General features: G+C 39.9%; 1 protein-coding gene across 1 annotated transcript in view; it reads left to right on the top strand.

The window, feature by feature from the left end:
- Positions 1-26,687, top strand: part of NFKB1 (nuclear factor kappa B subunit 1) — a 140,868-nt gene that overhangs the window by 103,799 nt on the left and 10,382 nt on the right. Inside the window, exons 9-20 of the mRNA XM_075860621.1 lie at positions 2,637-2,741; positions 3,406-3,497; positions 4,825-4,963; positions 5,239-5,385; positions 8,251-8,331; positions 10,587-10,748; positions 14,984-15,125; positions 15,272-15,386; positions 17,404-17,605; positions 19,707-19,876; positions 21,324-21,426; positions 22,881-23,005. Coding sequence (XP_075716736.1) covers positions 2,637-2,741; positions 3,406-3,497; positions 4,825-4,963; positions 5,239-5,385; positions 8,251-8,331; positions 10,587-10,748; positions 14,984-15,125; positions 15,272-15,386; positions 17,404-17,605; positions 19,707-19,876; positions 21,324-21,426; positions 22,881-23,005 — 1,583 coding nt within the window. The remainder of the gene's footprint in view (positions 1-2,636; positions 2,742-3,405; positions 3,498-4,824; positions 4,964-5,238; positions 5,386-8,250; positions 8,332-10,586; positions 10,749-14,983; positions 15,126-15,271; positions 15,387-17,403; positions 17,606-19,706; positions 19,877-21,323; positions 21,427-22,880; positions 23,006-26,687) is intronic.

Genomic DNA, 26,687 nt, shown 5'->3' with positions numbered 1-26,687 from the left:
AATATGTAATGGTTTTCATATACATCCAAAGCTTTTCTCTTATAATGGACTTGTCCATGTCCCTATAACAGGTGGTTTACTCTGCCGCTTTAATTTATGCCTAAAGCTTGTTTACCCTTTAATGACAGGGCATTTTTAATTTTCATTCTTTTCTCCTCGCCTTCCAAGAGCCCTAACTTTTTTACTTTTCCATTAACATAGCCGTATGAGGGATTTTTATTTTTCTCCACACGTAACGGAATTGCTGCAGAAAATGTCCTGCTTTTTTTACTTGCAGAAAATAGTGCGGAATCAGTCCACTTTCCACAGCTGGAATTGACATGTTGTGGTACGAAAAATATGCACCACTTTATAATATGCACAACATTTTACACAGCATGTGAATGAGAATTGTTAAATCTCACCCACTTTGCTGCTACTGTATTTTGCTGCAACTGAAGAAACGCAGCAATTCCGTTACGAGTGGACAAGCACTTAATGTACCATACAATGTGGTGGGAAACGTTGAAAAAATTATTTTGTGGAATGGAAAAAAAACAGCAATTCGTTTTTTTGGTTTCGTTTTTACGGTGTTCACTGGGAGCGCATGGTAAGATGAGCTTATTCCATCTGTTCACATGTGTCTGTTGCTGTGGTGCTGCACGTGTGGGCGGACGTGGCTCAGAGCCAAGGAGGCTTGGCGTGGCCTGGCAGCTTGGGTGCTTTAGGGCCTCTGGGTTGCACCCTCTGCAAGAGCGGTGTTGCAGTGGCAGTGGCCCACATGCGGAGCTGCAACCAATAGAGTAGGGACCCACTTTTTAAGAGTACGTCGTGAAGTGGGCTTATACAGTTTGATCAAAACTTTAACAAAGAACCTCATGTTCATGTTTATAATTTTTTGCCTAGCAGCTATAGATCAAAGTATAACTACTGGATGTGCGGTCCATGTCTATTTCTACTATACTGTCAGCTATACTACCAATTTTTTTTTTTTGCTGGGCAATCTGTACTTTTTATTGATACTATTGTGGGGTACATACAACATTTTGATCACTTTACATTTTTAGATTTTTTTTGTGGTGAGAGACGAGGTCATCAAAAAACAGCCGTTCTGGTGTTTTTATTTTATTTATTTTCACCATGCGAGTTCAATTATGTTATATTGTTATAATTACGGACACAGTGATACCAATTTTTTGTCCCCATTACTTTTGGAGAAAAATGGGAAAAGTTTTTGTTTTTTTTTTACTTTTTGATATTTTTTTTTGTATATTTAAAAAAAAAACAACTGTTTTTTACTTATTTATTTGTCTCCCTGAGGGACTTAAACCTGCGATCATTGAATTGCTTGCACAATATACTGTTATACTTATACAGTATATTGCAGTATATTGTGTTTTTTTTACTGGCTCCTATTAAGTCCTGCCTCTAGCAATCGCTTTGTGGGGGGGGGGGGACAGGCTGTTTGGGGGGTCACCCCTCTCTCTTTCTAATGGATTAGATGCCACAGTTGCTATTGACCACTTCTTTTAACTGGTTATCTCCGATCCCAGCAGTTAGAGCAGGGTGTTATATGATGTAATATACAGCTGACACCCACAATGTATGGAGTGGGCTCTGCTTGTGAGCCCTCTCCATACAACCCCCTATGACCTACAAACACTATGGGTGGTCGTAATTGGGTTAAACATCAGTTGTCATGCTGTAATGGTCTGTACATTATATGAGAGTCAACTGGCAATATTCTGCTATAGTGACTTGCATTTGATGAAAATAGCTCTACTATGTATATTACAAATAATACATTGTATTTAGTAGTTGTTCGCTGAGAAAAATTACTAACATTTTCGAATCGGTGTTTAAAATTATGTCTGCAATCTCCTTATTCAATAAAATCTGGCATATCACTAAAGGATGAGTGTGACGTGGTGACAATGAGTGGTCTGGATAGCAGACTGCATGTTCAAAACTTTATATGATCTTAGCTACTAGGGCTAGTTTTGGTATGGTTTTTACTGTGATTTACATTAAGGCTACGTTCACACAGGGCGGATACGCTACGTTAAGGTACACAGCGTATCTGCCCTGGTGGCCGCAGGGATTTCCGGCTGAAAAACCACACCAAATTGTGGTGCAATATTTCGGCTGGAATATCCGCTGCGGAAAACCGCACGTTAAAAAAAAAAAAAACAACACTTACGCTCTGACGTCCTGCAGGCCGGCCTCCTGGGATGACATTTTATCCAATGTGACAGCAGCAGCCTGTGATTGACTGCAGCGGTCACTTGGGATGAATCTCATCCACTTTGCTGCTACTGTGTTATGCTGAGGATTTTGCGCAACGAAATTAGTTGCGGAAAATCCGCAGTATTTACGCTACGTGTGAAATTACCCTTAGGGTATGTTCACACGCCCTATTTTCGTCCGTTTTTCGGGCCATAAACGCCCCAAAAATCGGAAGCAGAATGCCTCCAAACATCTGCCCATTGATTTCAACGGGAAAAACGGCGTTCTGTTCTGACGGGCCGTTCATTTTCTGTGTGAAAGCATTTCAAACTTTTTCTTCTGTTTGGCGTGATCCCTACCTCTTATATTTAACACATTTCTCTTTGTTGTTATAAAAGTATGAACAAATGTCCTCCTCTTGTGTTTGACAGAAGCACCTAATGCATCTAATTTAAAAATTGTACGGATGGATAGAACCTCTGGATGTGTGACAGGAGGTGAAGAGATTTATCTTCTATGTGATAAAGTTCAAAAAGGTATGCCATAAAGACACCAACCACTAGTAATGCCTTTAGCACCTGGAAATACAGAGACGGTACTTTTTGTAAATCTGGAACATGGGACTTGCTGTTCGTACTATTATAGATCAGACTTTCCTTTTTCAAAGTCTAGATGTTTTCTCTGTTAGCGCTATAGCCTTTGAATGTAGCGGCACTGTGCATGCTTATCATACTTTGATCACACAGACATATCGTTTTCACATTGTATCAGAGAGTGCCATATAGTGCCTACATAGTATCAAACATTACATAGAGTCTCAGGCTTTGTCTACAGAGCCATACAGTGCCCACATAGTTCTATATTGTACCCAACTAGTGCCCTAATTGTGCCATATTTTGCCCATTCTGTTGAAGTCTGTGGGAATTACGGAAAGAACTGAGCAAGCAGCGTCCTGAACCTCCTGGGGAATGGGTGAGGGGATATGCCGTCTGGGACTGATTCACTGGATACAGTACCATTGGGAGGGATGCTGACATCTCTTTGACACACTAGGTGCATATTAGCACACATAAAGGATACAGAATGTATTGCGTTCACTACAAGTTTTAAAGAATGAAGGCATTCAATAAAAAATAATTTAATTGATTACACCTACATGAATATTATAGAACTTTTTTTTGTCTTAATTGTTTGCTACAGATGATATTCAAATACGTTTCTATGAAGAGGATGAAAATGGACATATCTGGGAAGGATTTGGCGATTTCTCACCTACAGATGTTCACAGACAAGTATGCACTGAACATTGAATAAAGACATATGTCCATTAAGTTCAATTAGGGGGAAGGGAGAGAATGTGGATGAAAGAAAAAGGAGGGTTAATCTTAGTACTTTTTTTCCCCTATCGATCCAATAACTGTAACTAATGATAAGTGCAGTTATTTTTGCCATAGACGTTACATTCTGTCAGCAGGTCCTGTCCATTTAAGCCTCTGTTCACATAGCAATCTTGCCTTCTGTCAGAGGTATACGACGACTGGAGGATTTGCCGGTGTATACTTCCAACAGAAGGCTGCAACATATGCCACTCTATAGGCATACAGTGGCTTATGTTGCTAATAGGCTCCCGTAGTTTAAAAAACGCATACTGTGGGGTATGTATATATATATATATATATATATATATATATATATATATATATATACGTGTATGTATGTATTTTTCTGACTGCATCCTTTGTTATAAAATAGCATAGGCTAATACACTATTCTATACAACAATGAAAAAAAAAGTATACCGATCTGGCGTATGCCAACAGACTCTACTTTGGCATACGCCGGGTGAATAGTGACCCATGGATTTGTTCGATGTATGTGCCGGGAGCTTTCTTGGCGTATATGCTGAACATAGGACTCTGACTCTATGTGACCAAGCTCTTTGTGTTGATTGCTAACAAGTATATTGTCTTTGGGAGCTGCCAAACTAAGATTGAATTCTTCCCCCCTATCCCAAATGTGCATGTTAATGAGGATTTGTGGCTGTTAACAGTGGGCTTCCTAATGTCTGTTGCAAGCCAATAGTAGGTTTAAGGGAGATCATACATTTACTGGTGATGTGCATTGTGTTTTCTGACCTTCCAATACACCATGAGTCTAGTTTATACCTGGGGGGGCTCAGAGTCTTTAGATTTGAGATATGAATTTTCAAAAGGCCAAACCATTTTTGTAGGTGTAGTTGGATGAGTATAAAAAAAAATAAGTAATTATCACTGACTTGCTCCTATTGTAAGCCTTGGTGTCAAGAACCCTTTGTTCTGGAACCCTAAGAACTGACTAGTAGGGAAGTGTTTTTGGTAGATGTTTCCTCTAATTATATATATTATATTCGGGGGGACTATGACAACCTTTCATTCATTTCTCTGAACAAGTTGCGGTAGAGGTAGCTGTTATGGTTGCTTTAGGTTTGGAGATTTATGAATGCATTCTCAAAATGCTAAATGGTTGTACGAGTAAACCAGTTATAATATAGAATTAGAAGGACAAATATACAGCACATATAGAATCAGATTATTAATAATTTAGTCATATTTCAATTTTATTTTATTTTTATTTTTTTAGTTTGCCATCGTATTTAAAACTCCTAAGTACAAGGATGTCAATATCTTAAGGCCGGCCTCTGTATTTGTACAGCTTCGGAGAAAATCGGATTACGAAACTAGTGAACCCAAACCATTTCTTTACTATCCAGAAATTAAAGGTAAGAAACACAAATAAAACTTAAATCCAATATCAAACTATATTTCATCTGAACATTACTTTCATCCAAACTAGAATGATCTGGTATTACCCATTCTTGGCTACTTAACATCTTTCTGTCTTACCAACCAAGAGGGTGTGATCAATAACTATTAAAACATTAATGATATCAAAATCGCTCATGTTTCATAACAGGTCTATTTTCAATATCTTGTTCAACAAAGCTTCATACAATTTTGAGACTTACACTATTAATAATGAGACTTTTTTTTCTAGACAAGGAAGAAGTTCAACGAAAGCGCTTAAAACTCATGCCCAACTTCTCTGATGGCTTTGGTGGAAGCGGAACTGGATCTGGAGGTGGTGGAGGAGGAGGGGGTGGCTTATATGGAAGTGGAGCTGGAGGATCAGGAACCGGAGGAGGTACAATACACTCCACTAAAGCCCTTACATATTTACTTAAGATTGAAGAGAACATCAATACACATTTGTAAACAATATAATATTTATTTATTGGTATAAGGGTCTGTACATAGTAGAAAATATATGTACACTGTAGAAATATTTGTGAAAATGTAGCAATTGAAAGTAATAAACCTAGAATGGAGCATAGTAGGATATTACACAGTTTTTGTACTTAGTATTGTTATTTGCTATATTAATACAATTTATTATTGCATAGAACTACTTCACGAGAATAATTTCAGCATAAGCATGAACCCCTTTAAGCGACCGCCACTTGCAGATCTCTCCTGCTATTGCATTTAAAAAAATCTTAGCAACCAAGAACGAATTGCCACTTTGTTAGTGTGTACTGATATTGTACACAAATATAGTTCATTTCTGTGGTATATGTCTGTATATTTATGTGTTTGTGTGTCTCTATTGGCATGGTATACTACTGCATTGGAAACACAATAGAGTCTAAGAAATCTGAATCATAGCACAGGAATATTGTGGGAAGAGGTTACTTCACTGTCAAACAGTCCTAAAAAAAACTGTGTAGTTTTGTGCCTTATGCATGCCACAGCTTGTACTCCATAGCTGAAGAATGCACATTAAAAATAACCATTCAGCAATGACTTGCACATTACGTTTCTTGAAAAGGCTGTTTCTTTGTTTCCTAAGTTTGTCTTAACAAGCTCTAATATGCTACTTTATCAATGATGTACTAGTTGTATGCAGCGAATGTAATGGCACTGCAAGGACCTCTGGGACTCCCACCGATCGTGAGAACGGGGTTCCCAAACTATCAGATCCTTCTCACTGCTTAAGCGCAGTGGGGAGGATATTGAATGGGTGGGCGCTCCGGCATTCGTGCTGCCGCTCCGTGCTGCCGCTCCATTCAAAGTTTATGGGAATGACGGAGATAGTCGAGTACATCGCCTGGCTGTTTCCGTCCATCTCATGTTCAGTGAATGCATGCTTGACCGCCGCATCATTCAAGCTCTTCCTCTCTGCAAATGAGCAGTGAGGGAGGATCTGGGGGTTCAGGACCCCCGTTCTCAAGATTGGTAGCGGTTCCAGCGATCAGAAAATGATCGATAATTTATGATTTTGGGAATACCCCTTTCAGCCATACTATGACAAACACATGAAAATTGGGTGGAGAACTACTGAACAATAGGATGCAGGCAATACTTTCCATATAAATGGTTTATTATTATTATTATTATTATTATTATTGTTATCATTATTTTATTTTTATACTAGTTAGACGGATTCTAATAACCTGTAAAGCCCACAATTACAACTTCTTGTCTATAGCTTTCAATAAACTCCATAGAGATTTAGACTAGATTTGTGAATGTTATTGCACAACCTTTTATACCATTCAGTGTGTATTTAAGGTCCTTTAAACAGTGATTGGAAGTTAGAAATATACAATGGTGAAGATTTATTAATATTGTTTTGGAGATAGACAGGATAAAACTAGATCAGACAGGCAGAAACGGCGCCAAATGTATCACAGTGCTGCAAGCTGAATAAGAAATTTGGCACATCTTGTTAGACATGTTGGTAGTAACTTTTTCTCTTCCTTATGCCACTGCCATCTTTTAGACCAATAATATGCCCTCAAAAAAAATGTAAATTTAAATTTGACGCACAGCATGTATGGCCGTTCTTTGGCACACTTTGCGCTAGAATTCTGGCGCACTTTGCTTAGTAAATTTTCTCCTTTATGTTTCCGTATTCAAGAGTAAATGAGACAGATTGTTACATTGCATGTGTTTGAATGCATTTTAAAACCCTAAAAGCTAAAAATTCAAGTATGACCACAGTAAACCCCGAAATCCCACTTCTTAATATGAGAAACTGTTTAAGGCTATGTTCACATCTGCGTCAGGGCTCCGTTCCAACGTTCCGTCTGAGCTTTCTGTCGGAACGGAGCCCTGACTGACACAAATGGAAACCATAGGTTTCCATTCCCATCACCATTGATTTCAATGGTGACTGATCCGGTGCCAATGGTTTCCGTTTGTCTCCGTTGCACAAGGGTTCCGTCGTTTCAAAACGACGGAACCCTTCCACAACTGAGACAAACGGAAACCATTGGCAACGGATCCGTCACCAGTGAAATCAATGGTGATGAATTCTATCAGTCAGGGCGCCGTTCCGACGGAAAGCTCAGACGGAACATCGGAACGGAGCCCTAACGCAGATGTGAATGAAGCCTAAGCTATCCCTAAACTTGCCTGGAAAACGCCACGATCACTGGTGATTTTCTTCACCCAACTAAAAAAATATAGGGCTAGCTATATATACACACACACACACACACACACACATATATACACACACACACACACACACACACACACACACACACATATATATACACACACACACATATATATACACACACACACATATATATACACACACACACATATATATACACACACACACATATATATACACACACACACACACACGTGTGTATGTGTGTATTCATGTGTGTATATATATATATATATATATATATATATATATATATATACTTTATGAGCCCTATTTATACAAAAAGCTTTACTATTCCTTTAGCCTTTCCTGTTAACTGTAACATAGAATATAGGTAACAATAAAAGACTCAGAAAAATAATGTTCTTTGTTATGATTTTCTGAATTGTCTCAGGGAGAATTCTGAGAAAGGTTTTTAAAAGAAAGTTACTAGGTAACAGACCACACTTTTAATTTCAATGGTTTTTCGATATGAGACAAAAACAAAAGTAATGTCTGAGTCAATACAAGAAACGTTCTGAACGCGGAACTCACTGTTACTTGCAGGTTATGGCTACTCCCCATTCAACTACACGAATAGTTATGGAGGAATGAATTTTCATGGGGGCACAATGAACTCCAACACCGGTAAGTCCCAGTTCAAGGCCTTTATTTATAGCTTTAGTCATGTTTACTAATATGGATATAATGCCTTTATTCTTACTATAACACATATATCTGTGGAGTGTTGATAGAACTGAGCTCTAATCTGGACTCTAACATCTCTAAAAAGGAAAATTATTGCATTTTAATGGTTTTGTTAAATTTGTCTACTTACTGTACATGAATCCCTTGTACCTTGGCCTGATAATCCCACGCAGTGTCCAATATGACTGTTTCCAAGAAAATTCCTCCTTTTCAGCAATGTTAAAAATCCAAGTATGAAGGCAGCCAAGTATACATCCAGTACACCACTACTGTAACCTGCGTTTTAGATTTCCCCCCTGGTCAACCGTTTGCAGCCCATTACTTTCCTAGCTTGTAAAGAAGTGAATCACAGATTCTTTCCAGTGTATCCTATTTTCCACATATAAAACCTCTGTTGGATCAGTTATTAGTAGTAGTAAGTTTCTTATAGTCAAGCTCCTTATTTGGATCCATCTTAATAAATATACTATATATATATATATATATTTTATTTATTTTTAATATTCCCCTTAACCGTGAAGATGTTACTAAAATAGTCTATCATTCTGCAGAAATTATAATTACCTGCATTTATCCCGCCAATAGGCTTATACCTGTGTCTGCAGGCCAAGTGCAGGACGTTGTAAATTCCCTCAGGTTTCGATTGGATTACTCGAGACTGACTTTTGGAAGAGTTTTGATTTATATTATACTAGGGAAATCTACTTAAACATTTTTGCAATATATTCTTTAAAGCGTAAGTTGACAAGATTTGAGACTTATGTAAAAGATACAACATGCAATGTAACATGATGGCAGTCATTTTCCTGTGTGATGCAGAGTATAGTTTTCTAACAAAACTAACTGACAATAATTCAGATGATGACAGAAGCAGTCCTGGGCTAAGTTGGGAGGACGCTTGCTTGATCTAGGGGATTTAATGGTCACTTGGGAAAATGGCGGTTAAGTGTATAAAGCTAGAGGTTATGCTGCTTGAAACTGGATCCGAATATGGAGTTTCATGTAAACACTGACTTTTCTGCTTTGTACAGTTGAGAATATAATATGGAATACAATCGTAAAACATTATTAATTGTATTTAACTCTTTTAATGCCCGGGATACCATAGTCATTCATGTATGTAGTAACTACTGATAGCATTGTGAAATACGGTAAATCCTGAGTTAAGCCTAATTCACACCAGCATGATATACGGACCGCATGTTGGCCGCATTTCCCGGACCGAACACAGTGCAGGTAGCCGGGCCCCTAGCATCATAGTTATGTATGATGCTAGGTGTCCCTGCCTCCCCGCGGTACCACTGTCCCATGCTGAAAACATGATTACAGTGCCGGACAGTTTTCCGGCAGTGAGGCAGGGACTCCTGGCATCGTACATAACTATAATGCTAGTAGCGTTCCTCCCTGCACTGTGTTCAGTCCGGGAAATACTGCTGACATGCGGACTGTATATCTCGGACCGAACACGGTCATGTGAATTAGGCCTTAGGCTCAGTTCACATTTTGTTTTGTGTACACGTTTGTGGTATACAATGACGTATACGTTTGAAAAGTTACAAAAATGTATGCATTTGTAACATACGCTTATGGTTTTTTTGTGGTATACGTCGTATACGTTTGTGTACATTCTAACTTCTAAAAAGTATAATTTTTTTGTTCTTGAGCCAATCAATAAAGCTTTGTAAAGTCAAAATGTAAAGGAAGTGGTAGGGAGTAGCTGCAGTGTTTTCTGGCACCAGTTCTGTGGGACTGGGCAGTAGGAGGCGCTGTTTTGTCACATTTTGTCAGATTTCCCATATATGGTAACAAAAACTTATACGTTTGACGTAAACATAAGGTTTAAGATTGCATACGTCATCCAAACGTCGCCATTGACTTCAATAGAAACAAAAACATATACATGTGGTATACGTTTTGGAAAAGTACTAAAAAGCGAAGTAGACTACGTTTTTCAGGACTTGGGGGGAAAAAAAGGGTAGCACGTAAGCACACAAAACGTACGCACAAACTACTTTATTAGGGCCTGACCATAGAAATCAATGTACACGCTGTGGTGCACGTTTGGACACAGTTTATTTATGTAAAAACGTGCACGTCAGACGTACAGTAAAAACGAGATGTGAACTTAGCCTTATTAGACATAAGGCAGCTGTGATTTACGGATTATATAACATAAATAACTTGTGCATATTTAGCCTTGCAGCCCCATTGCGGTGAAGACCAGGAAGCAGATGAGTCTGTGCTCTGCCAGCTTAAAGACGGAGAAGCTAGCTGCGAACGCCTGGAGGCGTCTATTACACCGAGTGACTCACGAACAGATCCTGCCAGGGAGGAAGTAGAGGCCTGCAAAGTACCTGGTAAATGCAAACATAGACGTACCAATGGCATTTATCAATTTCCCTTTTTTAATGTTAACCGTTTCTGTGCAGGGTGCATAGTCGTACAATACAAACTCTGTTTCATGCATTCTTTTGTCTTTGGGTACGTCTGTATGTGATATAGATGTGTGTAGGCATTGTACGAAGTGTCAGATATGCAGTTCCCACTTGTAAAACCACTTTAATGCACTTCTGGACTTGGCAATACTGCATCAGATGGAGCACGCTACGATTTCTTTTTCTTTTTTCTGGCGGAATCATACCGAAAAAAAACCTCAAAAAGCCTTTGTCTGAAATAGGAGGCATACAGGGTATTGTCGGGCACCATACACTATTTTGTGTGCCGCCTTACAGCTCTTTACAGCTTGGAGGTGGTGATATGGTAGTATGCGTCTCGCCAAGCCGAATAGAGAAACGTTGCATGCAACGTTTCTAAATCTGTCTATGGATGCTGGGCAGGCACACAAAGTGTACAACTTTTCAGTTCCACGATAAGTTGTGCCCGCTTCAGACACAATAAAACCTGTCCAGATATAATAGATATTAGCTCTCTCCATGGTTTATCTTCTGATCATGAATTTACACTTAAAGGAAAATGGAGCAAATTGCGCCAAATTTATCAAAATAGTGCACATGGTATAATAAATTTGGTGCAATTAACTTGGCATATTAGACACTATTCTCTTCCTTACATCACCTCATGGCTGCCGTATAATTACATTAATATTTTGCACCACAAAACGGTACACGTCATTAATCTATTTGGCAGATTTCACTATTCCGATTTGCCATGCTCCGTTATGTAGAACCCTTTTAAAACTGTAAGGGTATGTAAAAGCGTGAAAAGTTTCTAAAACACCTAATAAATTTGGCCCACATCGTAGACTACACTTTTTTGGAGCAATTTGCTAAATAATTCTGGTGCATTTTTAGTAAATCTCCCTTTGTGAGTATTTTTTACTCCCGCTTGTTGAAAGTCTGATGGTTTGGTTCTTTATTTTCTGTATAATTTAGAATTTACAGAATATTAGGAATTTTATTATCTAGACCACAGAATTATGTAGGCAATATCCTTGCTATTGAAATTTATTTTCATTCAAAGCAGAAAGGTAATTTAATTTTGGTAAGCTACATCTGGACACCCAAGACAAAGCTTCGGGTGTGTTGGGTATGCATGGCTATTGGTCTTAGGCATTTGCCCTACAAATCACTGGGTTGTTGGCAGGGTTTATTGGTTTTTCCTATGACTTGACTTAAAATGTTGTACTTTTACTCTTGCTGTTATTTTTGTTAACCTGCCCCTACTATTATAACTTGAGTTACAGGTCTGGTGGATCATTTCATTTTCTTGTCTATGTGACCAGATACTTGTCCATGATACCCTTTCGTTGTTTTATGTGGTCTGTACCTTGTCTTTTTTTTACCATTACGCATGTTTTTAATGCATATCAATAAAATGAAAACATTTTTGTTGTATTTTAGGCTTAGCATTTATGTCTTTATAGGTGTTTAATTAGATTCAGGTTTGTTGCTTTAGACCCAGGTCTATTTAAATACTCCTTTATTAGGACCATTGCTTTGCTTCAGTGTTATTATGGTAAGGTCCAGGGTTAAAGATGTTACTTTGGTTGCTTCAAAGAGTTTTCTCATTACAGACTTGCTCTGACGGACATGTATTACATGGACGGCCTCTATCTGAAATGCATAGACCGCTAAGTCTTCAGATTTATCCGGCTTCAGATGTCAGATGAATGGCGTTACAAGTAGAAGATGGAGAGATCGAGTCTGCTAGAGCGAGATCTGCTGCTTGTCATCTGTTCTACGCTTTGGCTTAGGGCATGATTTCTATGTGCCTTAATAGGGTATATAGACATGATTTGTCCTGATGGGACACTCCCTTTAAGAACGTATAGGAAGAATCCATTATATTCACAAATACCTGCGTGACATCCTGGCTTTTGATGATATTTTCTTCCTTCTTATTTCCCACATTGGCTTTCCTTTTCTCAGTATATCTTGTTTGGAGTTTTTGTCTGTTAGTTTTGGCTTGATCATGTAGACTTTATGCTTCTTCATCTGCATCATTTGTTGGCGCATAAACTTGGGTGTTGTGTGATGTGTTTTGTGGTCTCTTGGTCCACCTTAGTCTACCGGCTGCTTCTAATTGACAACTTCTTCATACGTTCCGAGTTTCTATTCTGGTTCTGTTTTTGGACTTTTGGATTATCTTTTCTCCTGAGGCAAGATACAAGCCAGACAACTAGAAGGGTTTAGCCCAACTATGGCATACACACAGTGGGGCAGATTTACTGCTTTGCCTGCATCTGTGTCGCCTGTGTAGACAAATGCTAGCATTTTTGGCACAATTTGGCGTATTTGAATTCCAGACTAATTTAGGAACAGATGTTTGCGTCTCACTAGACACTTTTGACAAGTGTCGTGAAAAGGGCGTGGCTTAGTGGGGGAAGGGGTGTGGCTTAAAATCTGCCAAAGTGCCTCTAAATGAGAACTAAGCTAACCAATGGTTGGTATAAGGAAGAGAAAGTGCCTAGCACAGTATATCTAGCAAGATGCGCAAAATTTATTATACAACGTGTGTCATTATACCTGGTTTAAGTTTATGCTGTCGAAATCTTAGACCGCTTAGTAAATCCGTCCAATATTTCAAGGAATCCTTCGCTTGTCCTTACTAGTAAGTGGGGTTCTTTCCTATGGAACTGATTTTCCAGCACTATATTAACATCCATTCTGAAGTGTCTATCAATATGGTTTTCATGGTAAAGTAGCAGTACACCATTGCTTTCTTTTTTTACAATTTGAATATATATCTTTGCCATCGTTGCCTCAATTATCATCATTCTATATTCTAGCTGTAGTCTTTGATAAGACACTTATACACTGTTAGAATATGATCTCACATGCCGGATACGTTGCGGAAAGGTGCAACGTATCTGACCTAGAAACTGCAGGAAAACGCCCGATTATATGCACCAACTCGTGCCTATTTACTGCTGCAGAACACAGCCAACAGTACTCTCCTTACCTGGCGCTCCCATAGCAACGCGTCCCTTCTCCCCCCCGGTTAGTCTTTGTACAGCCAGCCTCCTTCAGTGAAGTTTTGTCCCATGTGACCGCTGCAGTCTGTGATTGGTCAGTGGAGCAGGGACACGTTGCTTCGGAAGCGCTAGGGGATTTGTTGCGCAATTTGACATCCCTATTGAACTAAATAAGGAAAATCTGCAAAGAAATGCATGGCAATTCCGCAGCATAAATTGACATGCTGTAGATTTTAAAATCCTCACCGCAGGTCAGTTATGCATGTGTTCTCAGCAGAATTTTTTTCCGCAGCATGGGGATAAGAATTCTTAAAATCTCATCTACTTTGCTACTACTGTATAACGCTCGCAAATCGGAAAACAGAAAATCTGCAGCGTATCCGCCACGTGCGAACATACCGTTAGAAGGAATAACATTTGCGTTTCTAGGGTTGTAACTCAGTGGGAAAGTGACAGCAAGATTTCCAGTCTACTGGGTGTTGGACCATTTTATTGTGTAAGGACTCATGCACACAACCGTAGTGTTTTTTACTGGCGAGGCTACAGATGATGTGACCAACATGTCCCAAGCCTTTGAAAAAGTCACATGATCGCTCAGGCATCATTTTCTTGAGAAATCCCCTGCCATCGCATAGCAACGCTTCTGCAATTATGAACAGCTACGGATGTATATCCGTAGCCGTCCGCAACACGACCATAGATTTGTATAGGCAAGTTCGTGACACAATTGCGGACAGGAATAGGACATATTGTAAGTTTTGCGGATCACACAGTATACGTAAAGTTGTCTGTGGCCAATAGAAATTAATGGGTCAGCAATTTCATTCGTAATTACGATTGAAAACCACGGTTGTGTGCGTGGGGCCTAAAGCTGGGCTCACGCATTGCCGTAGTGTGCCGTGTGGCCAGAAACATGCAGTAAAACAGCATGCGCTTCACCACGAATTGCTGCAGTTTTGCAACGCAGTTATTGGCCGTATTACACTTGTAAAAACAGTGCGCCAAATAAGACGCAACATGTGAACCCAGCCTAAAGCTTAAATAAATTGCGTCACAAATACATTTGCAAGTAGGTTTTGTCATATATAGCCTAATAACGTACTAATGGTGGACGTTGTATCTATGTAGGGTTAAATCAGAGAATTTTCTTTTCCTCAGGTTGTCAATTATTGGAAAAGATCGTGCAACTTGCAAAGCGACACGCGGCTTCGCTGTTTGACTATGCAGTAACAGGAGACGTGAGAGTTCTACTGGCAGTACAGCGCCATCTAGCTTCAGTTCAAGATGAAAACGGAGACAAGTAAGAAAATAACTGAACAGCTTCTCCTAGGAATATTTTATAGTATTCAAGAGCTGGTTTCAAAGTGAAATGACATTATTTACACTGATGTTTAGAGCTGGCACGTGTGCAGTTTCAGAATTAGACTATGTTGTTTTTCATTTCAGTATTCTTCATCTTTCTATTATTCACCTTCAATCTGCACTTATTAAGATGTTCCTAGAAATAACTTCAGGAATTATATGTGAGGATATTATCAATGTGCGAAATGATCTGTATCAGGTATGTTGCCAGTTCAACACAGACCAGTTAAACAATGTATATTTCAGTATTTGGTGTATTTGGAATGTTTTTATTGGCATGTAAATCATATTGTAATGTGTTTTTATTAGGCCAAGATCACACACCGTTTTAATCCCAGGCCTATTTTGGCCTTAAGGACCAAGCTTTATTTTTTAGTTTTTTTCAACTGCGAATTCCTAGAGCCATAATTTTTTTTATTTTTCCATCCGCCATTGTCTTTTGGGTTTTAAATGCTCAACACGCGGCGTTAATGACATTCTAACTTAATTTTATGTTTCGGTATGATTACACCAATACCAAATATGTATAGTTTTTTTTTTGTTTCGTTAATGTAGCCACATGTAGGTTTGTTTTTGCGGGTCGAGATGTCGTTTTTATGACTGTCGTTTTTGGATACATTTGGAGCTGTTTTTCATTGGGGCAATAGAAAAACAGCTCAAAAACGGCCACAAAAACCACCTCAAAAAACGTTTGTGGTTTCAAATCAGAGGCTGTGTTCCCTTGAAAACAGCTCCGTATTTTACAGCCGTTTTGCGCGTGAATATACCCTTACAACTGCATAAAAATGCCTGCACAAAACATGCACATGTGAATACACCCTTAGGCTGGGTTCCCACGGGTCGGATACGCTGCATAAAACTGTGCAGCGTATCCGACCTGGAACCCGCAGTACGTTCCGTCTGAAAAACTGCACCACGTTGAAAGCAGCAATAAAAAACGCTGCAGCCCATGTGACCGCTGCAACATGTGATTAGCTGCAGCGGTCACATGAGATGCAACGTCATCCCAGGAGGCCGGACTGGACGAAGAAACACAGACTTCTGGGCAAGTATGTTTTTTTTCTTTTTCCATAGTTGCGATTTTTGCAGCGTAATCGGTGCGAATACGCCGTAAAAGTCGGAACACTTGGCTTTCTGTTGCGGGATTTGCATCCCCATTGAATTTAATAGGGAAAACCCACAACAGAAAATCAACCAAAATGCAGCATAAACTGACATTCTGTGGAATTAAATTCCACACTGCAGGTCAATTCATTAACGTTTACGCTGCGGGTTTTTTTCCGCAGCGTGGGCAAGAGTTTTTCTAAATCCACTTTGCTGCTACTGTAAATGCTGCCGAATTTCAGCACACAATTCCGTTGTGGAAATTCTTCAGTGTTTACACTACGTGGGAATCTGGCCTTACAATGAAAGTTAACACCTCTGTATAGAGAACACAGAACATAGAATCGTATCGTCCATGTGGCTGCTGTAAAGCATATATATAAATGCAGTTAATAGCGGCTAAAGCAAGATGGCTGTCCACATAATCATGTAAATAAAATACAATATAAAATCTACACTCAGAAAATAAAACCAGATTAGATTGCTTTTAGGCTTATTCACACGAACGTGTTATATGTCCGCACTACGGAGCTATGTTAGTGAATGGGGCCGTTCAGACTGTCAGTGAATTTCACGCAGCGTATGTGCGCTGCATGAAACTCATGACATGTCCTATATTTGGTCGGGTGCCGCGCGTGATGCGCGCTACAGTAGTAAAAACGATGAATGAAAACAGAAAAGCACCACGTGCTTTTCTGTTTGTAAACATAAAAACAGAGTGTCATAATGATGCCGGTTGCGCGAAAATCACGCAGCCGCGCACCATATGCTGATGACACACGGACCTTTTGCGCGCGCAAAACGGACATGTCCGTGTGAATAAGGCCTTAGTCAGCGAACAAAATAAAGGGGACATACATCATTTTTACACAGTAAAGAAATCCTTTATTGTGTCCAAAAGACTAAATCTGTGTCTTATTTTGCCACGCGCCTGCACAAATGATCAGTAGTTAGGTAAGAGCCTTGTTTCCAATATCCGCTATTCTTATATGTCCTAACATCAATGATAATGATTTAATATGGTGACCTCAGTTGGAGTTATCATTTAAGAAGGCATTCACCCATAAAAACTAAAATTCTATCATATAAATCTTTCATATAAACATTTGTAGACTCCATTACATTTGGCGGTCATCACTCACCAAGCGGACATCGTTCAAGATATCACGAAAGCAGGAGGAGATCCATTAATGTTAGACCGCAATGGAAATTCTGTTCTGCATCTTGCATGCAAAGAAGGAGATGCAGCGACCCTCAGCATTCTCCTCCATGACCCAAAGATAACTGAGATCATCGATCTCCCAAACAATGAGGGTGAGTACCTAACTGTCGTGTCTATCACAATACTGACTGAAAGTTATACTAAACACCTAAAATATGTATTCTGGTTTAGTCAGTCAGGTCAATCATGAAAATTTGTTTGCAAAATACTTTAAAGGCTATGTAAATCATAAAAGGTCAGTCAGTGTGTTTAGTGCAACTTTATAAATCGTTTTTATTAAAAATAATTTTTACTTTTTGAGATACAGCTGCTTTGTAGTCTCTATACAGATCAGCTGTATCGTTCGCTAAATCCTGCTCCCTTCTGGTCCACGGGACTGATGGGTTCAGTGTCAGCGGGTCCTGTGACACGCAGGATCCCCGTTATCCATCACACCTAAGTTAATAACTTAAGGGCTTATTCAGACAAATGTACAATACGTCCGTGCTACGCGCGTGGATTTCACGCGCGTCGCACGGACCTATGTTAGTCAATGGGGCTGTTCAGACTGTCAGTGATTTTCCCGTTTTTCGTGCATCATGCACCCATTGAAGTCAATGGGTGCGTGAAAACCGCGCACGGCACACGGACGCACTTCCGTGTGCCGCGCGTGATGCGCTCTACAGTAGTCAAAACTATGAATGAAAACAGAAAAGCACCACGTGCTTTTCTGTTTACAAACATAAAAACAGAGTGTCAAAATGATGGAGGCTGCACGAAAATCACGCAGCCACGCATCATATGCTGCTGACACACGGAGCTTTTATGGACCTTTTGCGCGCGCAAAACGCCACGTTTTTTTGCGTGCGCAAAACGCACATGCTCGTATGAATCCGGCCTAAATGTGATCAATTACAGGTGGATCCTGCGTGTCAGAGAAACGCAGGACCCACTGACACAGAACTCATCAGGTCCACGGGAGCGATGGATTCACGTCATAGCAAAACATATAGCTGCTCTGTACAGAGAATACAGAGCAGCTGTATCTCAAAAAGTAAAAATACATTTTAAATAAAAACAATTTATAAAGTTACACAAATCACACCAACTTAAGGCAAGGATCACACATGCATTTTATGCAGTTTTTGCGGCAGTCTCTGGCTCCGTTTTTTTGTCTTTTTTTAGCTAAGCCAGAAATGTATCCGAAAGGAAGGAAAGGTATAAAGAAAAAACGGATACATCTTCTGTGTCCACTCCTGTGTTTGGCTAAAAAAAATCTGAGCTAAAAACTGAATCAAAACGGAGTGTGTGATCCTGGCCTAACGTGAATCTTGTTTTTTTCAGTGAAAGATGTGTGGCCTGTCAGTTATACATGAGGAAGGGAGCGCCTATTCATTTTTCCTCATGTTCCTCACCATTTTCAGTACCTCTCCCTTGAAAAAGTCCTGTTCTGCACCCTGTCCGTAATGCAACCAGCTGCTGCCACCTTCTTCTGAGTTGGAATCATTAACTTGAATGTCTCACAACCAGAGATTTATCCCGTGTAAATTGTAGACAGTAAGAGATCGTAGCGGCACTTAGACATTGGTATTCAAGTGTTTTTAGGTTTCTCATTCAGAATGTCATTACCTATGAGATATATGCCTAGGAGGCGCTGGCGAGCCAACTGAACAGGCAAACATTGTTTCTGCATGCTTGACCAAGTTTAGGACACGCGTGTGTGCAGAATGGTTGGATAGGACAGGAATGCTCTCATTTGTGGCCAGATTTTGCTGATGTGTTAGGAGTGTTTGTTATATAATCACTCAAGGTTCCTGCAAACATTTCATTTCCGATGGGTATTGGGATTTGGTTGCATTGGAAGGGATTGCACTATAGAGAGTGGATGCCATGACCCAAGTAATTCCAGAGAAGAGGGAAGAAGTGTGGGAAGTTCTGAATAAGAGTGTGATTAGTAGAGCGAAACAGGTCATGGTTCTCTGGAATTACTTGGCTTAAATATACAAAAAAATAAAATTAATTTTCTTAAAGTGGACAACCCCTTTAATGATATCTGCAGCCTGTCAAGGTACAATGACAATAGCGCATGCTATTTTTTGAGAGTAATTCGACTTTCTCATTACTGGACAATCTTACTGTACATTACACATCTTTATGCATAGAGAAAAGTATAATTGTGTTACCTAAACCATAAGATTACCGTTTTTTACACAGGATTGAATGCAATTCATGAAGCAGTAATCGCAAATAGCTTGCCCTGTCTTAGAGTAATGATAGCAGCAAGGGCTAATGTGAATGCTCAGGAGCAGAAATCCGGGAGAAGCCTCCTCCACTTGGCTGTGGAGCAAGACAACATCTCCCTGGCAGGCTGTCTTCTCCTTGAGGTGGGTTTTATCTACACTATCACCTATTTGTTATATTTTGTATATAATAATTAGAATATAATAGTAGCATCCAGGTTTATTCTCAACACTTGTCTCTTTAAACATGCTTTATAAAGTTAATTAAGGCAATGTCTTTGACAATATGGCTATATTCACACAGGGCAGATAAGCTGCGTATCCATACACCAAATTGTGGTGCAGATTTTCAGGCAGAATCTCCGCTGCGGAAACAGTTCTAGAAAAAAAAAAAAAGTTATACTTACCACCTGGGTGTTGTCATAGTGACGCATCCCTCTGTTCTCAGTGCAGCCCGGCCTCTTGGAATGATGCTGCAGTACATGTAACCGCTGCAGCCTGTGAAACGTCATCCCAGGAGGCCAGCATTGATGAAAAACAGAGGCATGTGTTGCTATGACAGCGCCCAGGTGGTAGGAATTAAAAACACTTTTTTGGGGTTGAAAATTAATAAAAAGTTTTTTTTTCTGATTTAGCGATTTTTGCAGCAAAGTCACAACATTTGTGGGTTTTACCTCCCAATTGAATTCAATGGTGAAAAACGGCCCGAGTGTCATTCGATCGTATGCAGCGGGCATCGTGCCGAGCTCACATGGGTCAGATACGCTGCATAAAAACCACTCGAACCGGCAGCACATTTTGTCAGAAAAACCTCACCACAATGTGGTGGTTTTTCGGGCGGAATTTCCGCTGTGGAAAGCAGCGATATAAAAAAAAAAAACTCTCATACTTACCCCGGCCGTAACCATGGTGTCACGTCCCTCTGACGTCCTGCCCGGCCTCCTGGGATGATATTTCATCCTGTGTGACCGCTGCAGCCTGTGATTGGATGCATCAATCAAATGGGATGAAATGTCAAGCCTGGAGGCTGGGCTGGACGCAGGAGCAGAGAGGTCTGGGTAAGTATGATATTTTTTTTTCTTTCTGAGTTGCGATTGTTGCAGCGAAGCAACAGAAAAGCAGCGATTCCGCAGCATAAATTGATAATTTATGGATTTAAAAAAAATGCACCGCAGGTCAGTTTATGAACGTTTTTTCGGCAGGTTTTTTACGCAACATGTGGATGAGATTTATTCAAATCTAATCCACTTTGCTTCTACTGTAATACTTTGTTGATTTTTCGCAATGGAATCCGTTGCAGAAAATCTGCAGTATTTACGCTACGTGTGAACCTGGCCATATATGTGAAACTAGACATGATGTTGACTTCTGGTAAGGTAAATCTCAATCTCGCAATTCCTTTGTATCACGTGTTATAACAGATCAGTGCATTAATAAATGAACTCAACTAGTAGTGGGGTAACTATATCCCTCAAATGTGCTATACACACACAGTATCTGAAATAAAATATTGGATTACATACAGTGCTTGTAATTAATATGTATTACTGCTCTTATATTATTTTATTATATATCCGATGCCTTCCAACAGGGAGATGCTAGTGTGGATAGTACAACGTATGATGGAAATACCCCTCTTCACATAGCGGCTGGGAGAGGGTCCACTAAACTGACTGCACTCCTGAAAGCAGCAGGTGCGTCTACACGCTTTCTTTTCTTATGCTTGATCAGCCTGCTATGGTTCTAGAGGTTCCGGTCATGTACATGACAGGATGAAGGGATGAAATTACAACAGTTTTGTCTCTATAGACCAGTGTTCCTAGCTTGTGTGACGATATATAGAAAACAACCATCCCAATTCTCCTTTACTCATTCCACTCAGGAGAAAATAATCCTTTAATTTATAGCCCCATATTCACCCATTTCACAAATTTACCCATAACAGCTAACATCCATTCTTGTTTCCACTTAGACTCGCAAAGTAGCAATAAATCTAATCTACACGCTGCGGGAAGTTTACACGCATAAATTAATCAATGGTGCAGATTTTTTTCATCCGCAGAATGTACATTTTTTCTGCGGAAAGTGCGCGGATTTGTTGCGGAAGATGATATCTGCAAGCAAATCCTATTGCAGATTATACTTCAGATTACCTGAGGATCAGCATCAAAATCTGCAAGTCAATAATTTTAAAATAAATAAAAAAAAACACCACTCTACTCACCTCCCCTGGTGCAACAGTGGTAATGTTTTTTGGTCCTCCTCCGGTCTCTGTACACACAGCCTCCAGCTGTAATGTGTCGTGTCAACACGTGACCAATCACAGGCTGCAACGGTCTCCTATGACGACTCGTCATCGCTGGAGGCCGGGAGTACAGTGGCAGGCAGGGGACCAGGAAAGCATTGACACGGGAGCACCAGGGGAGGAGAGTATGGCGTTTTTGGGTTCGAAATCCACATCAAAATCCGCACAATTTAGTGCAAACTAAATTTTCCGCTGTGGATTTTTGCAGAAATTTTCCTTAGACGAAGATACACTAAGAGACCAAGATACATTAACAATTTTCAATTTATCTGTTAACCAAATAAATAAAAAAAGCCCCAAGATTATTTTTGTACACAACTCCATTTCTGCTCCATATTTCCCTACATATTTCCTTTGAACTAAAGCCAAGAATGAATCCCAGCAGAGGGATGATGAAGAACGGTCTTCCTGCAGGGATCCAATTCTGTATTTGGCAGAAACATACAGAGCGGAATAAGAGTTAAAGGGAATGTCTAATGGATTTCATTTTCGTTTCATTAATTAGATAGAAGTCTGTAGGAGAGAAATAATGTGTTAGCTCTTTTTTTTTTTTTCCTAAATGTAGCTATTTATTTAAAAAAAAATAACTTCCCTGGGGCGGTTATATTGCACTGTCTGTATCTATAGAGCAGCAGCTTTATGGTTTGTATAAGGTTTACCAAACACCTCACCATTTATTTATACTGGATTCTGAAAATCGAGCAGGTCATGCTACAGGAAAATCTACAGCTTCTTTTGCCATAGTCCTGGTTGAAGTAACATGTTTAAGAAAAATATTCACATGCATTTTAATAACAAAACAATTTGGCAATTTAATGCAGCTCAAATATCATTATTGTCCAGGCGCTGATTCCTACATTGAAAACTTTGAACCCCTGTACAATCCTGGGAATACAGAAGATGACAATGACTTGGATGAAGGCATTGTCCCTGGTACCAAGCCGCTAGACATGGCCATCAGTGATGAAGTAAACAATATATATAATATATAATCTATTGACAGTTTAATGTGTATAGGCCGACAGATATTGACAGTCTTCTTTGCAGTAACAAATGGAGACTGAAGGGGACGGAGTATTGAGTAGGCCCTGTGCAACACGAGTCATTGGCCCCTCACCACCCACAATACATCGTTTTTACAGGGTTTTGAAAGCTTACATTCATTACCGGTTTTAATGTTTTGTTTCCATTTCAAGGGTTTTTCCTGAATGGTCACCGGTTTTGCAATAAGGGTATGTTCACAGCTTATTTTCAGCCGTTTTTATGGCCGTAAATGCCCCGAAAAACTGCTGAAAGTATGGGGGCAGAACGACTCCAAACATCTGCCAATTGATTTCAATGGGAAAACAGCGTTTTTAAAGGGAAAACAGCCTCTGATTTTAAGCCGTTTTTAATGCATCAGGCGTTTTTTGATGCGTCTTTTACGGACGTTTTTGGAGCTGATTTTCTATTGAGTCAATGAAAAACAGGGCGTTCTTTTTTATGGGGCGTTTTTTTTTATACTCAGTTTTTACAAACGGCACGTAAAATAACGCCCCGTGGGAAAGAAACACAGTTTTTCCACATTGAAATCAATGGGCAGATGTTTGGAGGAGTTCAGCGCTTTTTGGGGCCCGAAAAACGTCTGAAAATAGGTAGTGTGAACATACCCTTACACTCCGGTGCTATGACTAAGCTGCAGTCATACTGTTCATAGTAATGTCAAGTCCTATAGCAGCATTGTCCAATAGCAGCTGCAAGGCCTTACATCCCTATGTACGATATATCACGGTGATGAACTTCACTGCATCCTACAGCCATTGGACGACACAGCCACATACTATGGCACATTGTCTTTGCATCAAAGTGCAGAAGACTGTCAAAGAATTTTGATCAGTGCTGGCATCAGCAGGTTAGCAAGGTTTCCTGTGGTCCCAGAAACAGTACCATTTATCTTTACAGGTAGTCAGAGTGGTCTTTCTTATATGGAGCTCACATCCCCTGCTTCCCTCCACACAGCTATAGTGTTAGGGTATGTTCACACGGAAAAAAAAATCGGAAGCAAAACGCCTCCAAACATCCGCCCATTGATTTCAATGGGAAAAACGGCGTTCTGTTTCGACGGGCCGTTTTTTTACGCAGCCGTTTTGATAAACGGCCGCATAAAAAAAGGGCCGCAAAAAAGAAGTACAGGTCACTTCTTGGGCCGTTTTTGGAGCAGTTTTTCATAGACTCTATTGAAAACCGCTCCAAAAACGGCCATAAAAAACGCAGCGAAAAACAGCTCCGTATTTTCAGACGTTTTTGGTTAAGCGTGTGAACATACCCTTAGGGTATGTTCACATGGTGTTTTCAGGCATATTTCGGGGCGTTTACGCCTCGAAAAACGCCTGAAAAAACGGAAGCTGAACGCTTACAAACATCTGCCCATTGAAATCAATGGGAAAAACAGCATTTAGTTCATTTAGAGCATAAAGAGACGCTCCGTAAAAAGAAGTAGCATCTCACTTCTTGAGGCGTTTTTGGAGCTGATTTTTCATTGAACTATAAAAAAAAACCCTCAAAAGAAGCTCCAAATTAAAAGTAGCTTCATTTTCAGCTTCAAAAACCCCTGAAATTCAAACCGCTCCGTATTTTCAGACGTTTTTTGACTCAGCGTGTGCACATACCCTTAAAGAAGACCGGTCACGTCCTCTAACATATAAAACAAGCTGGATAGCTTACCAGCTGCTGCAGTGCTGATAGTGTACATACAGGAAAGAATGCCTCAAGAAAATGTAATGGAACTAGGTGTGATAAGAGAATATTTCTCATATGTGGTTCTAAGGCATTAAAAAACATAGTAATGGAGGTGAACAATGAAAGATGTATCCAGCACTCGGTGTAAAAGTTAAATGGTTTATTCGGTCATTTTAAAACAGAAGGTTTAAAACAAAGATCCCGAGACCACGCTTACGCGTTTCAGACCGCTAGGGTCCTTAGTCATAGCTTAGTCGTTCTGGATACATCTTTCATTGTTCACCTCCATTACCTTGTATACCTGCTGTCGACACAGGACCTCATTGGGAGTATTTACAAGCACCTGCATCAACTCAACTTGTACAAACTAACGCTTTGGAAACGCGGTGAGCGAACTTTCTGTAATACATTCTTTCTTTTTACTTGATTAAAAAACATAACCAAGCGTTACTTGGTGCATTGACCCAAAGAGAAATAGAATGAAAACCTACAAAGAATGGGGTCAATTACTGCACAATAGTCAGAGTAGTAGAAAAAATACTTTATTAGAAGATACATACAAAGTTAAAGATGAGTCATACAATGCAAAAAATGGCGTCCGCCTGTGCAAGGAGTATATGTCAAGGTCAAAATGTATAAAGCACATGTACATATGTAGCGTTCGGATGTTTAATAAATAGAAATGTAGAAAAAAAGAATTGTGTAGAATATACGAGGTACAAAGTAGATAAGTATATAGGTAAATGTACATCAGATATAGCTGTACTAGACCTCAATCAGAAGTAATGCCAGTACCATACTGAAAAAGTAAGAGAAGGTATAAGTGAGGACAAAAGTAGAGCTATGTCAAAGGGAAGGTGTACAATTATAAAGTACAAATTGTCAAGGAATCACTACTCAAGCAATTCCCCAGAGTGCACGTTTATGGAATTGCTATACGAGCAATTTCCCAAAGGCAGCTGGAGACTGTGGATCAAGCGTCTAGGTAAATCAGCTACCTCAAGTACGTCACTACTCTGGTCAGCAGAGTCTAAGTCTACCCTATGGTCTTCACCAGAGCCCACCACAAGGCAGGTTGGATTTGGCTGCATAGAACCCTTTTACAGAATATGGTGGTGGACAGGAGGTGCAATGCAGGCAAAACCAGAACGGATAACCAGACATGCCAGGGGGGAAATCAACATGCAGAGTACACAACCAGGAGATACTAAGGGTATGTGCACACGTAGTGTTTTCACGCGTATTTCGGGGCGTTCACACCTCGAAAAACGCCTGAAAAACTGGAGCAGAACGCCTACAAACATCTGCCCATTGATTTCAATGGTTAATACGGCACTCTGTTCCAACGGAGCGTTTTTTTACGCCTCATTTACCATAAACAGCATGTAAAAAGACGCCAGTGAAAAAGAAGTGCATGTCACTTCTTGGGCCGTTTTTGGGGCCGTTTTTCATGGACTCTATAGAAAAATAGCTCCAGAAACGGCCGTAAAAAACGCAGCGAAAATCGCGAGTGGCTTAAAAAAACTTCTGAAAATCGTATTTTCACACGTTTTTGATTTTGTGTGTGCGCACGTACCCTCAAAGTCGAAATCGCAAAACAGAAGAGTACCAGGACTTGCAGAGGTCAAAACCAGCCGAGAGCAGAATGTCCAAATCAGTGAGCAGAGGGAAAATCCAAAGACAAAGCCGATGTCCAGTTTAAAGAGTCCAAACAGTCAAGGTGATACAGGGTGTAATCAGGATCTTGATCAGACACATGCAAACACAAGAAATCACAAGCAACAACGAGACAAACTGAACAGATTAAAATACTCCACCTTGGCCCTGATAGGACACAGACAGAGAAATGAGATTGGCTCTAGATCAAAAACCAGGGCCACCCAGAAGCTTGGCTAGTAGTCATGACAACGTTAAAGTGACGGACGTTTTCTA

This window comes from Rhinoderma darwinii, chromosome 1, assembly GCF_050947455.1.
Source record: "Rhinoderma darwinii isolate aRhiDar2 chromosome 1, aRhiDar2.hap1, whole genome shotgun sequence".
Taxonomy (NCBI): domain Eukaryota; kingdom Metazoa; phylum Chordata; class Amphibia; order Anura; family Rhinodermatidae; genus Rhinoderma; species Rhinoderma darwinii.
This window is presented reverse-complemented; position numbering and strand designations above follow the sequence as displayed.